At 43.1% G+C, this 16,541-nt stretch overlaps 1 protein-coding gene across 2 annotated transcripts; it reads right to left on the reverse strand.

Moving 5' to 3' along the window:
- Window positions 1-110: 110 nt before the first annotated feature.
- Window positions 111-16,475, reverse strand: Fam216a (family with sequence similarity 216 member A). 2 transcript variants are annotated; one of them, XM_035443301.1, is made up of 7 exons: window positions 16,134-16,475; window positions 14,611-14,669; window positions 5,574-5,695; window positions 3,156-3,285; window positions 2,909-3,080; window positions 1,873-1,955; window positions 111-479 (listed from the first exon to the last, which is right to left on the reverse strand). In XM_035443301.1, exons 1-7 carry the CDS (start codon window positions 16,196-16,198, stop codon window positions 331-333), a joined length of 780 nt encoding a protein of 259 aa, XP_035299192.1. In that variant the 5' UTR covers window positions 16,199-16,475; the 3' UTR covers window positions 111-330. The 2 variants fall into 2 exon arrangements, with proteins under 2 accessions (XP_035299192.1, XP_035299193.1); XM_035443302.1 differs by lacking the exon at window positions 16,134-16,475 and adding an exon at window positions 15,644-15,766.
- Window positions 16,476-16,541: the final 66 nt, after the last annotated feature.

A 16,541-nucleotide genomic window follows, 5' to 3' on the forward strand; every position in this document is an offset into this window, starting at 1 on the left:
TGCTCTTCCAGAGGACCTGGGTTCAATTCCCAGTGGTGGCTCACCACTGTAACTCCAGGAGTTACACTTTTACACAGACACACGTGCAGGCAAAACCAATGCACATAAAATAAATTTTTAAAAATTCAGTTTTATGTGGCAAGTAAAATTTTAATTGTTCTAGCTAGAAACAAGCATACATTACACATAAATCATTGGTACACAGAAACATATTGGATGAAGAAGGATACTGTAAATGTCTCAACAACCCAAATGACATACTGGTGACTAGCACTATCACATACATGGCTCACAACTCTTGCTGTCCACCTCTGGTTCAGCATCTGGATGTTAACTGATGGCTGAACTTGGTATGGAGGCTGTCAGGTTGACCTGAGATGTTCCCGGCTCTTGAATAGACATGGACTGCATGCACTTATTCAGTAGCTCTTCCTCCTTTGTTTCTTCACTCATGCATGGTTGAGAATCATCTAAAGAAACTGAAAGGGAAGACAAGCCTTTACAGTGTGTAGTGGAAATAATTTTTTATTATTATGTGTATGGGTATTTTGCCTGCATGTATGTCTGTGTACTGTGTGTGTGTGTGTGTGTGTGTGTGTGTGTGTGTGTGTGTGTGTGTGTGTACACGCACGAGTGCGCACGTGCTTGTTCACAGAGGGCATGAGATCTCCTGGAACTAGAGTGGTGGATGCTGGGACTTGCAGATCCTCTGGAAGAGCAACCAATGCTCTTAACCACCAAGCCTTCTCTCCAGCCTCATTTACTTATTTTTTGAGACAGGGTCTTCGTAGATCTGGCTAACCTGTAAACTTTGATATGTCAGACCAAACTGGCGTCTTAACAGAGATCTACCTGCCTTTGTATACCAAGTGCTTGGATTAAAGGTATGTGCCAACATACATGGCTGGAAATAAAATTCTAAGCACTACCTTCAAAATGACCTGGCTTATTAAGCTTTGCAAAGACAAATTACCTACTGTTTTCAACTTAGTTACCCTCCTACTTGCCCCAGCCTCTTTTTTTTTTTTTTTAATTTTATTTATTATGTATACAACATTCTGCTTCCATGTATATCTGCACACCAGAAGATGGCACCAGATCTCATAGTGGATTGTTGTGAGCCACCATGTGGTTGCTGGGAATTGAACTCAGGACCTCTGGAAGAGCAGTTAGTGCTCTTAACCTCTGAGCCATCTCTCCAACCCCGCCCCAGCCTCTTTCTTACAGTAGTCACAGCATTATATTGTAGCAGCTACTGCATAGCACACTTAGTAAACCAATAGTATTCCCATTGGTTTTTGTTTGTTTTGTTTTGTTTTTTAAGACAGGGTTTCTCTGTAGCTTTCATTTGGAGCCTGTCCTGGAGCTCAGGCTGGTCTGGAACTCACAGAGATCTGCCTGCCTCTGCCTCCCAAGTGTTGGGATTAAAGGCATGTGCCACCACTGCCCAGAAAATAGTGAAATTTTTTTAAATAGAAGCATAAACTATTTCATGTTTGGTTGTTTTGGTTTCTGAGGTAGGATGTTACTGTGTAGCTCTGATGAGTTTATGTAGACCAGGCTGCCCTGGGACTCAAGAGATTTATTCCCTGCTTCTGTACTGGGACTTGTCTCATGTGCCACCATGCTTGGTTTTTACTTGAAATAACAGAGCTCATCACACTTAAAATTTTTAATCAAGACATAATTAAAGAGTTTAAAAGTGTGAGACAGGCATGGTAATTCTGCCCACCTATAGTTCTAGTACTTGGGAGGTGGAGGCAGAGGATCAGGAGTTCTAGGTCCACCTGGGTTACATGGGACCTTGTTTCAAAAACAAAAATCCTTTAACTCCATGTATATGTGTGTGTACCTGCTTAATCCCACATTTACCTGGTAGCAAAAGCAGTCTGCCTTGTCTTCTAAATGTCTTCAGTGACTTACATCTTGTTTTTGATGCGTATCCAATTTTTAACCTGTGACAAAGGGAAATATTTCAATTGGAGACAGCAAAGTGAACTCAAAATAGGAGGTTCTTTTTACTACTGCTGCCATTACCAAAGACCCTTCATTCATTTCCCAATGTCCTGTGATTTACTAACCCTGAAATGCAGCACTATTATCACACAGTGTGGACACTGAAGCTTCTCTTCTGTTGCTGTAAGCTGTGGGTTTGTTGTTGGGTTTTTTTTGTTTGTTTTTTGAGACCCAATGTAGCTCAGCCTTGCCTCAAATTCACTCAGTAGACCAAGATGCCCTCACACTCCTGATCCGCCCAAGTACCGAGAATGTAGACTTATTCCACCACACCTGCTGACAGCAGCTTCTCTCCTCCTTCCTCCTGGCTTTATAGTCCTCCTCTTTGCGGGAGCATTATGCTGCTTCTGGAGGCCTTGCATCATTTGGAAACTGAGTGGGAAGAGTAGACTGCCAGAATTTTTTTATTTATTGTTTACGGTGTGTTTGAATATGGGTGTGTGTGCTATGGTGCATGTGTGGAAGTCAGAGAACAGCTTCAGGGGCCCTGTTTTCTCTTCTTCCTATGACTTCTAGGGATCAAACACAGGTTGTTGGGCTTGCATAGCAAATGCTTTTACCTGCTGAACCATCTTGCCTTGATCAATCAAAAAAGTTTGCTTATCCACAAATTATATTGTGAAAAAGACTGATATAGCTAGGTGTGGTGGCATACCTGTACTTCTAGCATGTGGGAAGCTGAGGCAAGAGGATTCCCTGAGTTTGAGGCATACCTGGGCTCTGTGTCATGTCACAGAAACTCAAACTCCCTGAAGTGTCATATCCCACACATCTCAATGAAGAAGAAGTGGGCTCCCTCATCTGAGTTTAGCAGAGTGAAATCTCACTCAGGGGGTCCCCCTTCAGACACAGCTGGGTACATTTTTTTCCTTCTTAAACTCAAGAAACAGACCCTTCCTTGTGTCTCAGTGGTCTCCACAGGGAATGGATGATCATTTCAGGTGTTGCAGCCGCAATGCTCAAAGATTCCTCTCTCTCCAGATGGTGTCGCCATGTAGTGCAGGGGGAATGCTGTTTCTGTGAGTAGTGAGAGCTGATATGGCTCCTGTGATGAGTGAGGGCACCTGGCACACAAATCACCTGTTAGGAGACTGATTTCTCATAAGAACCAACAAGAAACCAAGTGGGGGTGCACCTGCCTGGCTTTTGTGAGCCCTGATGAAGCACGTGCATGTATTGCCTCTTCATTAAGGTCCTCAGGTAGCCGGAGTTACAGATCTTAGCAATGCTGCACAGGTAGCGCTTCTGCCCTGCAGTGAGTTCTGGATGCTGAAACAAAAGAATGAGGATCTGTTGACTGCTGTAGTGTAGAGGGTAAGATTGTACCTGAAAGCAGCTCAGTTTATTTGGTCCCAGCTAAAGTTAGTGTCCAACCTAAGTTTTTAAAAATTACCTCTCTATGTGTGGGTATGTGCACACATGCAGGTGCCCACCAGTCCCCGAGAGCTGGAGTTAGAGGTGGTTGTGAGCCTGCACAGGGGTGTTAGGGACTGAATTCTAGTCCTCTGTAAGAGCAATATGACCTCTAAGCACTCAACCATTTCCATTTCCTCAGACCCCCCCCCTTTTATTTTGAAACAGGGTTTCATACATCCCAGGCTGGCCCTGACCTTGATATGTAATTCAGAAAGACCCTCAATTTCTGATCCTCCTGCCTCCATCTCCTGAAGACTGGAATGACAGTGTCCCATACTAGTTTGTTTTTTCTTTTTTAATCTAATTTTGACTAAGTGTACTTCCTTTTTTAAAGAATTAAAACAGGCCGGGGTTGGTGGCACATGCCTTTAATCCCAGCACTCGGGAGGCAGAGGCAGGCGAATCTCTGTGAGTTCGAGACCAGTCTGGTCTACATAGCGAGTGCCAGGAAAGGCTCCAAAGCTACACAGAGAAACCCTATCTTGAAAAACCAAAACCAAAAAAAAAAAAAAAAAAAAAATTAAGATATGTGACTCAGCTAGGTGGGGGTGGCACATGCCTTTAATCCCAGCACTCAGGGGGCCGAGGCAGGAGGATCTCTGTGAATTTAAAGAGAGTTCTGGGACAGCCAAGGCAATTCAGAGAAGCCCTGTCTCCCCCACCCCTAATATAGGACTCATTTATGTATGTATGTACACACATAGAATTTACATTAAGAGTAGAAATTTTGGTCAGAGGAACCTACCAGTCTACAGAAAGTTTTCCTAGCTTGAATTCACACAATCTACATTACTCTAGAAATAAGACTCAAAGCAGCTATGCGAAATTTGTTGGTTGGCCCCAATTTCCAATCTTCCCTACTGTACCTCCCAAGTGCTAGGATTACAACCACGAGCCACCACAACCTTAAGAGTCTATTTGCACCAGGTGGTGGTGGCCCATGCCTTAGTCCCAGCACTCAGGAGTCAGAGGCAGGTGGATCTCTGAGTTTGAGGCCAGCCTGGTCTACAAGAGCTAGTTTCAGGACAGCCTCCAAAGCTACAGAGAAACCCTAAAAATCAATAGTTGTAAAATCCTTATTGCCATTTTCTTTACTTGGCAGTGATCTGAGTTTGGGTTTTTATCCCTGGAGTGTCTTGGTGATTGACTCCGAAGTACCATATACCTGGAAAGAACTCTTGTGACAGGAAATCTATAATCCTTGTAGTTATGCATGAATTTAGTCAACATATTTACTGGCTGACTCTGTTTTGGGGGTGGATGGGTTTTGTTTTTGTCGTATTTGTTGTTGAAACAGGGTTTTACTATGTAGCCCTAGCTGGCTTCAGATTTTCTATGCAGACCAAGCTGGCTTCAAACTCAAACAACTCTACACTCCTCTGCTCTCCTAGTGCTGCTCCTATGCTACATGCCCATTATTTTTGAAGACATTTTTTTCTCTGTGCAACAGCCCTAGCTGTAGTGGAACTAGCTAGCTCTTGTAGACCAGAGATCCGCTTGCCTCTGCCTCCCAAGTGCTGGGATTAGAGGTGTGTGCCACCAAAGCTCGGCTCCACTTTTTTTTTTTTTAAGTTTCAAGGAAAATACAATAGGCCAAGTAAGCTGAAAATCCTGGCAGCTGCCAGGAGGGAGATGGAGAAAAAACTCATTTCTTTTAAGTTAGGTATGGAGGTCAGAGAAGTAGGGAGAAATCCTAGAGTGCTAGGCTTTGGCCACTATCCAAAAGAAAGAGCTAGGAAGAAATGGAAGCAGACAGGTTCCACAGTGTTATATGACCACTGCTCTGCAAGTGGTGGCCTTCAAGGACTCCTTGACAGTATACTAGATACACCATGTAGTCTGCTGGGCCTTAAGTTCTGTCTAAGTAGTATCTTCAATCACAAGTCTGGATCTGTAGCTTGGTAGCAGATTTACTTGCTTAGTATGCATGAGGCCCTGGTTTTAATAGTCAGCATCCTTCAGAAACATTTCAGAGGCTGGCAACATGGCTCAGCAGGGAAAAATACATGACAGCCTGAGTCTGCTCCCCAGGTGGAAGGAGAGTAATGGTTCCCACTAGTCTTCCTCTGACCTTCACACAAACAACTATAGTACTTTTTTTGACAACTATAGAAAATTTTTATTTTAAATTCTGGTCTTACCTTTAGAAAAGATGAATCTGCCATTGACTTAGGGATTTGAATTGTTTGGACTTGAGTAGTTTCCCATAACTCCTGCAGCTTGGCAATGTGTGAGTACACTCTGTGTCCCTCTTTAATTTTATCTGTAGGCAAAGACATGTGACTTTCTAAGGCAAAGATCATTAATAATATATGTTTATGAACACTTGTGATTATCCTGAAGCAGTTGTAGGAGTATTTTAAATCAAATAGTGAAAATTAGAGGGTTAGCCTTTTATTTTTAGAACACACAAATATCTGGAATTGACATGTCTTCAAAGATGTCAATACATAACCAATAAACACTTTAAAAGATGCTCAGAAGCCCGGCAGTGGTGGCTCACACCTTTAATCCCAGCACTTGGGAGGCAGAGGCAGGTGGATGTTTGAGTTCAAGGCCAGCATGGTCTACAGAGTGAGTTCTAGGACACAGAGAAACCCTGTCTCAAACAAACAAATAAACATGCTCAGAATCACTCAGCAGTTTAGTGCAAAGAAACATGAGACGCAGGCTGGCAAGATGGCGCCCTGAGTTCAGTCCCTGGAATGTAAAATGCAGTGCGGGAAGGGACTCCACAGAGTGGTCCTCTCACAGTCCCCACACACACCCCTGTACCAAGGCCAGTAACCCCCCCCCCCCGAAATCCTGACTAGAGGTACCACTGACCAGGCTTGCTGGTCAGTTATGTAACAAAGGTTTATGAAGGCACGGACACAGTAATCTGTCGCCTGGCTGGGCTGACTGGGAAGCATTTCTGGGTCCATCCTGCTCAGGTGCAAACCTGGTCACTGGTTCCCTTGCGTGAGTACTTTTCCCCAATAAACTACCGTTTATCAGCCTATTTCTGACTGCACTTTGTAAACATATCTGGTGTCAGGAGTTTTGGGACTGAATTTGAACCCATGGGTGGGTCATGACTGTGAAACCAATTAACCCCTGCCACATAGGTGCTGGGGTAACCCTTTCCCTCTCCCTCCCTCCCCGAGCACTCACCCCCGAATCTCTCTGGCACCACCCGCTAGCACTCAGAGGAAGCCATCACCATCGCCTAGGGGCTTCATCCCTCCCATGTCTGTCTCCCAGTCAAAGCACAGTTTCTGCCAGGTGCCTTCTGTGGATTTTCCCAACTCGAGGCTCCTCCCCTTCCGTTTTAGCAACTGTGGCCGCCTCTGCACAGTGTGCAGCCACATTGCTGTGGATACCGCTTTGGTGCCTACAACTGGCTACGGCCCTGCGGGTTTCCAAAGCCCTTCCTCCTATCAAAAGCCCATCCCTTCCATCCGTTCTAACTTGGTCCAAAAGCAGTTTAGGTATTTTTCAGAATTGTCTTGAGAGCATTTAACCATCCGCAGCTGGACTCTGCGCCACCACAACCGGCCACCTGTGCCACCTTCTGGTCAAACACAGTTACTACGACTGGAAGGGAAACTGACACGGGTAAACTCACATTATGGCAGAACATCTGACAAAGCAGAAAATTGGGAATATTCTTGCTTCTTACGTGAATTTGATGTTAGAGGAGGCTTATGACTTGCCTGTAACGTACCTATATACTATGTTAGCGGTCAGCTTCATAGTTCATGTGATGTCTGTAACCAGGGAGACTGAGACACAGGGAAAAGGAAAAAGAACCTGTACTAATTATGGGCAGCTTAGAAAGTTGGATGCAAGATATAAAAACCAGTCAGGAAAACTTGATCTCTGAAATGCAAGACGTGAAACGTTTACATAGAAGAAGTTTAGGATACTAAATCTGGGCAGGTTACATTACTAACACAGGTAGAACAAACTGTTCATGGCCAAATAGAAACCAAAATTTCTTCCATATCTGATGCCTTAAATGGAAAGATAGCTAAGAACCAGGACAGGATTAGCAAACTGGCACAGACAATTCGCTCCATGTCTGATGAATCTACTGCCACAGGCCAAAAGCTGGCATCTAGGATTGGATATTTCGAAGACAATTTACATGCCATTCAGATACTATCTAAGGTTGAGACTATTAAAGGTTTAGAAGCACAGGTAAATGAAGAAACAAGAAAAATTAACGATTCTATAAAATTCTTAGAATCTTATATGATTTACGAGATTCAATCTCTCCATGAAACAGTGGTTGCCAGGCTCCAAGCCATGGATGACTCCGAATCAGATTCCTCCCACTCCAATGCACCTTTTCCAATCAAACATCAGGAAAACCTTCCTAAGGTTGTTATGTGCACACCACTGGTCTTCCCAGTGACTATGACAGAAAAACTGCCATCAAAAAAATACCCAAATGGCCATGTCACATATCAATGGGAACCCATACAACTAAAAGACTTCAAAGGTATTAAGGAGTCTGTTGTCTCATATGGTCTCCATAGCCTTATGTCAAAGAATTATTAAATTCGTCGGCAACTTTATTTTTTTTAAGATTTTATTTATTTATTATGTATACAACATTCTGCTTCCATGTATATCTGCACACCAGAAGAGGGCACCAGATCTCATAACGGATGGTTGTGAGCCACCATGTGGTTGCTGGGAATTGAACTCAGGATCTCTGGAAGAGCAGTCAGTGCTCTTAGCCGCTAAGCCATCTCTCCAGCCCCCGGCAACTTTATTAATAGAGTAACGTCCATAGGTTGGGAACGCCTAATATTGGCTGTACTTGAAAATTCGTCTCAAATACAGTGGAGGGCTCTATGGAGGAAGGAAGAAAAGCCCTCAAGCTTCAAGGCTTAAAGAAAGGTTGTGAAGCTCCCCAATATAAGATTTTTGGTGAGGGTCTTTATGCTGACCCACAGACTCAGGCTGCATATGACAAGCACATATTGTCCTTATGCAGGACAGCAGCTTTAAATGCCTGGGACAAGGTTTGTAAACCAGGAGAAAGAGTAGAACCCTATACTAAGATAGCACAGGGAACAACAGAACAGTTCACTGACTTTTTACAAGGACTATCCAGGCAGTAGAGTTACAGGTAGCAGATTTAAAATCTAGAAAAATACTCACACAATTTCTAGCTTATGAAAATGCAAATCCACTATGCAAAAGGATACTTTGGCCTTTAAAGATCAGATCAGCACCACTGGAAGAGTGGGTCTTGCATACAGCTAATCTCAATTATAATGTCCAAGATACAGAAGCTTGGGTAGGAGAGGCAATCTCAAAAGGTTTTAAAAGACAAGAGACTAAATGTCTTAAAGGTGATGACACAGAAGCTTGGGAAGGAGAAGCAAACCCCAAAGGTCTAAAAAGACACCAATAGGCCAGATGCTCTAACTGTAATGAAACAGGAACTTGGGTAGGAAGAGCAATCCCCAGAGGGTTGAGAAGGCATCAGGATACTAGATGTTTTAACTGTGGCAGAATAGGACATATTAGGAGAAATTGTAGGCAAGGAAATTCCAACAATGTCTCATATAGAAGGCCGTCACCTCCTAGATATGTAGGAGATGTGGTAAAGGCAGACACTGGACCAATGAATGTAGATTGACCAGAGACATACAAGGAAACCCGTTACACTCAGGAAACTCCTTGAGTGGCCTCTCGAGTCCCCCACATCAAGAAAGGTTTGGTCATTCCCAGTCACTTGGAGGACAATCTCTCACAGGACGAATAGATAGTACATTGCCTATTGTAAAGAATGGTACCACTCTAGATGGTAGTTTGGCTAGTGAGGAGAAATCAAACGTGACTGGAGGAGACAAAAAAACGCCTATATTGGCAAACTCCTACAAAGGATCAGAGACCTCAGTTGAAAGTAAGAGTAAATAATAAAGTTATTACCAGTTTGGTGGACACTGGGGCAGATGTGACTATTATAACCCAAAAGTCCTGGCCTCAGAGATGGCCCCTAAAAGGGGCGAATGTTTAAATTTTAGGAATTGAAACTCTATCTAGAGTACGCCAGAGTGTTAGGTGGGTTGTCTGCATAGGACCAGAAGGGCAGAGAGGGAGGTTAAAGCCATATTTTGCAGATATCACAATAAATCTCTGGGGTCATGACCTTTTACAGCAATGGAATACCCAGATTAACATTCCTCCAGTATCAGAGGCAAATCATATACAACCACTAGATGGTAGACAAAATATAGTAAGGCACTATGGAAAATAGATACCAACCATCCAGGCTGTACATAAACAAAGAACAAATGATAAACCTTCAGAGGAACCAAAAGCTCTACCCTTAAAATGGCTTACAGATGAACCTGTTTGGGTAGGACAACGGCCTATGACCTCTGAGAAGCTAGAGGTTTTAGAAAAGCTAGTTCAGGAACAGCCACATGCTGGGCATATAGAAGTATCTACTAGCCCTTGGAATTCTCCTGTATTTGGTATCAAAAAGAAGTCTGGTAAATGGAGGATGCTGACAGACCTGAGAGCCATCAATAAAGTAATTCAGCCTATGGGCTCTCTACAGCCTGGAATGCCTTTGCCTTCCTTGATTCCTAAAGGATGGCCTATCATAATCACTAGTCTAAAAGATTGCTTCTTCACTATACCATTGCAAGAAAAGGATAGGGAAAAATTTGCATTCACGGTATCCACTTACAATAATTCACAGCCAGTTAAGAGATTTCAGTGGAAGGTTTTGCCACAGGGAATTTTAAATAGTCCCACCTTGTGCCAACACTTGGTACAAAAACCTTTGGAGATAATTCATAAGAAATTTCCACACTCCATAATATGTCATTATATGGATGACATATTATTGTCGGATTATAAGAAGGAAACATTAGAACGGATGTTTGAGACAGTGAAGGAAGTTCTACCTCATTGGGGATTACAGATTGCTCCAGAAAGGATACAAAGAGGGGATTCTATTAATTATTTAGGTTATAAAATACAAAAAAATCAGGCCACGAAAAGTACAAATTAGAAGAGATCATTATCAAACTCTTAATGACATGCAGAGATTGCTAGGGGAAATTTCTCAACTACAGACAATAATTGGAGTAGAAGGACATGACTTAAAAGCACTTAAAAATGGCCCTAAAAGGGGACAAGGACTTAAACAATCCACGAATATTATCCGCTGAAGTGGAAAAAGAATTACAATGGATGGAAAACAGAATACTGGATGCACATGTAGATGGTGTGGACCCTAATTTAGACTGTATTCTGGTTATTTTACCATCCAGAGACTACCCTTCAGGAACTCTGATGCAGAGGGAAGATATTATATTAGAATGGATATTTCTGACACATAAACAGAATAAAAAGCTAAAGACAAACATAGAAAAGATTTCTGATTTGATTCTGAAAGGCAAATTAAGACTCTGTCAACTGACTGGAAGGGACCCGGCAGAAATTATAATACCTTTAACTAATGAGGAAATTTCCTCCTTATGGAAGGACAAGGAATACTGGAAGACAGCTTTTACTAACTTTTTGGGAACAATTAGCAACAATTATCCCAAAACTGACAGAATTAAATTCATAAAAAAGACAATCTGGTTCCTTCCATGTATTGTAAGAAAAACACCTATTTCTGGAGTCCTTACCTTCTACACTGAGGCGAACAAATCAGGTAAAGCAGGATATAAATCAGGAGAGATAAGTAAAGTAGTTCAAAGTTCATATAACTGTACAGAAGGCAGAGTTATACAAAATTCTTATGGTACTTATGGGTTTTACAGAGTCTCTCAATATAGTTACTGATTCTCAATATGCAGAGAGAGTCGTTTTACACATCGAGGCTGCTGAATTCATTCCTGATGATGCAGAATTAACTTCACTGTTCATACAACTACAAGAAACAATCCGGAGCTGGATGTTGGTAGCGCACGCCTTTAATCCCAGCACTCGGGAGGCAGAGGCAGGCGTATCTCTGTGAGTTCAAGGCCAGCCTGGTCTCCAGAGTGAGTGCCAGGATAGGCTCCAAAGCTACACAGAGAAACCTGTCTCGAAAAACAAAACAACAACAAAAAAGAGAAACAATATAACACACATCAGATCCCATAAAGGTCTGCCAGGCCCACTAGCACAAGGCAATGACAAGATTGATCGTTTATTCTAGGAATCATGCTAGAAACCTCAGAATTTCATAAGAAATTCTAAATAGCATCTAAATAGCAACGGTTTAAAAAAGGATTTTTCCATCACTTGGCAACAAGCCAAGGGGATAGTGAGAAACTTCCTTCTATAATCAAGCTCCATTGCCAGCAGGCTGTAATCCTAAGGGCATTCGGAGAAATGAGGTTTGGCAGATGGATGTCTTTCACTTTCTAGAATTTGGAAATTTAAAATATGTGCATCATACTATAGACATATTTTCAGGGTTTCAGTGGGCTACTGCTCTTAGCTCTGAAAAGGCCGATTCTGTTATAACACACCTGTTAGAGGTAATGGCCATTATGGGTATACCTGCACAAATAAAAACTGACAATGCTCCAGCATATGTCTCCACCAAACTGGAACATTTTTTCAAATATTATAACATAAAGCATGTAAACTAGTATAACACACAATCCCACAGGACAAGCAGTGTTAGAGAGATCTAATCGAACACTGAAAGAAATGCTCCATAAACAGGCAGGGGAAACAAAAAAAAAAAAAACCCAAACATAGGTTATATAAAGCTTTATTAACACTAAACTTTCTTAATGTTAATGAGAAAGGACAAACAGCTGCAGAAAGGCACTGGACTACAGAAAAAACTTCTGAACTAAATCAGCTGGTATACTTCAAAGATGTAATGACCTCTGTATGGAAACCAGGACATGTGTTACTGTTGGGTAAGGGGTTTTGCCTTTGTTTCCACAGGAGAAGGAAAGCTTTGGATACCATCAAAGTTGATCAAGATTTGAATCTAAAAAGAAAAACCTCTCAATGAAGAAAAATGACAGGTCATCCACCAAGGTATATCTCATGAACTGTATAGAAACCTCACAAAGGAAAGGGAAGTGTTTTGTTTTCATCTTCACAGAAAAACTCATCTCCAGAAAGCAAAAAGACACTGAATGGATAGATACCTGAAGAAGTGAGGATAGCTATCCAAAAAAAAAAAATCAAACAAAAGGAATTTGTCATATGGTAAACTCTAAAAATGTCTCTATTTTAAAATCAATCTCTCTTTACTTCCTAGTCCCTATTCAATTAAACCAATGCTGGTTTTAGAGTTGGATTTGGCTTTCCTCCTCTAAATCCAAGCATGTTGTTAAAATAAAACCCAGAGTTTCTGCACTATATCAAGAAGCCAACTGATGTAATACAGAATTAGAAAAAATTTGGGGACTATCATTTTTGTCTATTCTCGGCTCTTTCTCTGAAAGTATAAATTCCCTCATAATTATTATTTTCCTTATTGTTGCCTTTCCCAGTATGCATACATATAAAAGTTAAAATTTTTCTACTAACATTAATGTTTACGTTCCCCACAGCCAATGAGGAACTTCCTAACAGCAATCCTTGAACTCTCTGGAAAGAAAATGGGCCCCACCTCATCAAGTTCACTGGATCCAACTTGATTGTTTAAACTGACACTCTGGCCAGAGCTTCAGATACTGACTTCAATCAACACAAGCATTTCAATCAAGATAAGGACTTCAACCAAGACCTTCAATCAAGCATCTCCCCCCAAACACGGACTGGATATATGTGTTGTAGATAATCAACTCAAAACTTTAACACTTTCTTCCTACAAGACCCCATGAGGCTATTGTTGTCCCATTTCAGCAGGAAGTAACTTGGAGAATACTACGCCCCTTTCCCCACTGTTGACACTAAGCCCTAGTTAGGGCTAGTTTCCTATCATTTAGGGTTGGATTTGGAAGGAGGTGTTCAGGCTTGGACATCTCTTTCAGATGACTTTAGGGTTTAGTTGGAATAGATATAGTTAGGATGTGCTGTAAGTAGATTATTATATCTTCTTATAATTCACCTTTATTTTATTTTATTTTTGTTTTTTTGTTTTTTGAGGCAGGGTTTCTCTGTGGCTTTGGAGGCTGTCCTGGAACTAGCTCTTGTGGACCAGGCTGGTCTCGAACTCGCAGAGATCCGCCTGCCTCTAACCTCCCAAGTTCTGGGATTAAAGGTGTGCGCCACCAATGCCCAGCTCGTCATTCACCTTTATGATTGTTAATTATAGATAACTTACATTGTTAAGTTTAAATCCTCTTTAGACTAAAAGGGGAATTGTAGGGAGAAATCCTGATTAGAGATACTACTGACCACACCTGGCTGGGCTGACTGGTAAGCATTTCTGGGTCCATCCTGCTCAGGTGCAAACCTGGTCACTGGTTCCCTTGCGTGAGTACTTTTCCCCAATAAACTACCATTTACCAGCCTATTTGTGACTCCACTTTGTAAACATCTGTACCCCACCCTTTCCCCTTCCTTATATTAGTAGGAGGTCTTTGGATGCTGATGTTTTTCTCTTATCATCTGAAAAGAGGTATTTTGAAAGTGCTCCCTGTGGCCAGGTGGTGGTGGCGCACACCTTTACTTCCAGTACTCAGGAGGCAGAGGCAGGAGGATCTCTGTGAGTTTGAGACCAGCCTGGTCTACAAGAGCTAGTTCCAAGGACAGCTTCCAAAGCCACAGAGAAACCCTGTCTGGAGAAATAAAAAGCAAACGAAAGTGCTCCCTGTAAAGTAGTCTATAGTTTTTGAAGCTGTTCGTGTAGGATTTCCCCTTCAGTCCATGAGTACATGACAGGTATGCCCAATTTCCAACCAATGCTAATTATAGATTAACAAAAGAGAAAGAACTGGTCTTTGAAACTCTTAAAAAGAGTTTCAAATTTACTGGGGATATTAAATAATTTTTTAGAGCTACAGCTCAGTAGCTGTCTAGCGTGTACAGAGCCCCATGTTCAATCTAGTGAAGTCTGTTTTACATTTGTGTATGTGTGAGGCAGGGAGAGAAAGAGCAAGGGTGATGAAAGTCAGAGAACAGCTCAGAAGAATCAGTTCACTGCTACCCTGTGGGTTCTGGGGGAACTGAACACAGGTGGTCCATCTTGCTAGCCCTTTGAGCCTACTGTTACAACTTCATGTGTAATTAGTGACGTCTGTCATCTACATGCATTACCTGCTTTATGCTGTCCACCAGTGCCTTTGGAATTCTGGTGATAAAAATGTCCAGCTGACCTGTTAGAAAAGAACATCGAAGATAGGATGTACAATGACAGACAGCTTACATGCCCTTTACTTGTCCTGTTGTCATCAGTGTCTTGCAACTTTTCTCCCATTTGGCTACAAGAAGGATGCAGCTAAGCTTTCTCTCAGTGAGCTGTCAGACTTTTATCATACTAAGATAAGAGTGAGTGTGTTTCAAGGGGACAGAACCCAGGACTCACAGAAGTTAGGCGAGTACTCTACTACTGAGCCATACATATCGCCAGTCCCATTTGTACTTTGCTAGAAATGATTTAGTCAAAGTTGGCCTCATTTTCATAGCTTCCTAGTCTAATTGTTACAGCGATACCAAATGAGTAGTTTGGTTCCTGTACTATCCACAGGATATCTTTCTTGTTCTTTAATCATTTCAGTACTGAAAAGAGTAATTATTTTGTGCTGGAACTGTTAAGTTTAACCAGTTATGTTTCCCATCTTGTATCAGTTCTTTTTCCTTTTCTCAAAAAGTTAACTGCTTCCTGCAGTTTCTCAGTAACTGAGTTCATTGAACCAGAACACCTCCAAGCATCGTCAAGAACAAGAAAGAACCTGGCATCACATCTTAAAGAAGTCTTAGCACTATAGTACAATAAAATGTACATATATATGTATATATATACACACATTATAATAATAAACATAAATAAGTATGTATTTCATGGCCGTGGATTTAGCAAGAGCCATGGTTGTGGACCTAACTGGGTCCCCCCCCCCCGCAATAATTCTGCTCCTCTTGGTTTTAAGGAAGCAAGGGGTGCGACAGGGGCATGGCCTCTAGCCGTGACATTACAAGTCTACTGTCCTCACCATCCAGGAAATAGTTAAAACCCGCCTAGTCAGGAGTAATAGTCCACACCAGACATCTATCTCAGCACTCCGAAGTGGAACAGGAGGACGGGTAGTTCAAGGCCAGCCTGAGCTATGGGAGTGTGTCTCAAGAAACCTACCCGTCAAGCAAGTCATGATCAAGGCCTTCCTGGCCCATAGCCCCATCCGATAAAGAGGCGGCCAATGTCGCAGGGACTGGCTTAGTGGCGGGGGTTGTGGGACTAGGGGTTGGGGGTGGGAGTGGGGGCTGGGTCCTCGGCTCCCTACTGGGTTCGCAGGACCCTCTCCGGGGGCGCTGAGAGCGAGAGCAGGTGACAGTGCTGCTGTCCTGCTCCGAGGCCGCCTCGTCAGCCCTTGACCTCGCGGCCTCACCCGCCCCCTCCTCTCTGTCTCTCTCTCTCTCTCTCTCTCTCTCTCTCTCTCTCTCTCTCTCTCTCTGTCTCTCTCTCTGTCTCTCTCTCTCTCTCTCTCTCTCTCTGTCTCTGTCTCTGTCTCTCTCTCTCTCTCTCTCTCTCTCTCTCTCTCTCTCTCTCTCTCTCTCTCTCTCTCTCTCTCTCTCTCTCCCTCTCTCTCTCTCTCGACTCCTCAGCGGGGCTTCCCGGGCCTCACCCGTCGCAGCCTTCGGTCCTGACCAATGCAGGCAGCTCTGCGACCCCGGGACAACGGCTCGGCATCCCGTCGGCACGCGCGCGCCACGCCCGCTGTGAGGCCGCCGCGGCCTCCGGCTCTACCCTCCGACCCTGCCCGAGCGGCTTCGGGACGGTGCCGAAGGCGACCCGAGACCCTGGTGCTAGACCCGGGGGGGAGGAGGACGAGGAGGAGGAGGAGGAGGCCTCAGGTGACCAGGCTTTTACGCCTTGGCAAATCTCCGTGACAGGGACGTGTCAGGGCAAGGCCACACATACACACACACACACATACACACACTCACACACACACACGCACACACATACACTCACGCACGCACACACACTCACACTCACATACACATGCACACGCGTGCGCGTGCTCTCCCTT

This window comes from Cricetulus griseus, chromosome 4, assembly GCF_003668045.3.
Source record: "Cricetulus griseus strain 17A/GY chromosome 4, alternate assembly CriGri-PICRH-1.0, whole genome shotgun sequence".
Lineage (NCBI taxonomy): Eukaryota > Metazoa > Chordata > Mammalia > Rodentia > Cricetidae > Cricetulus > Cricetulus griseus.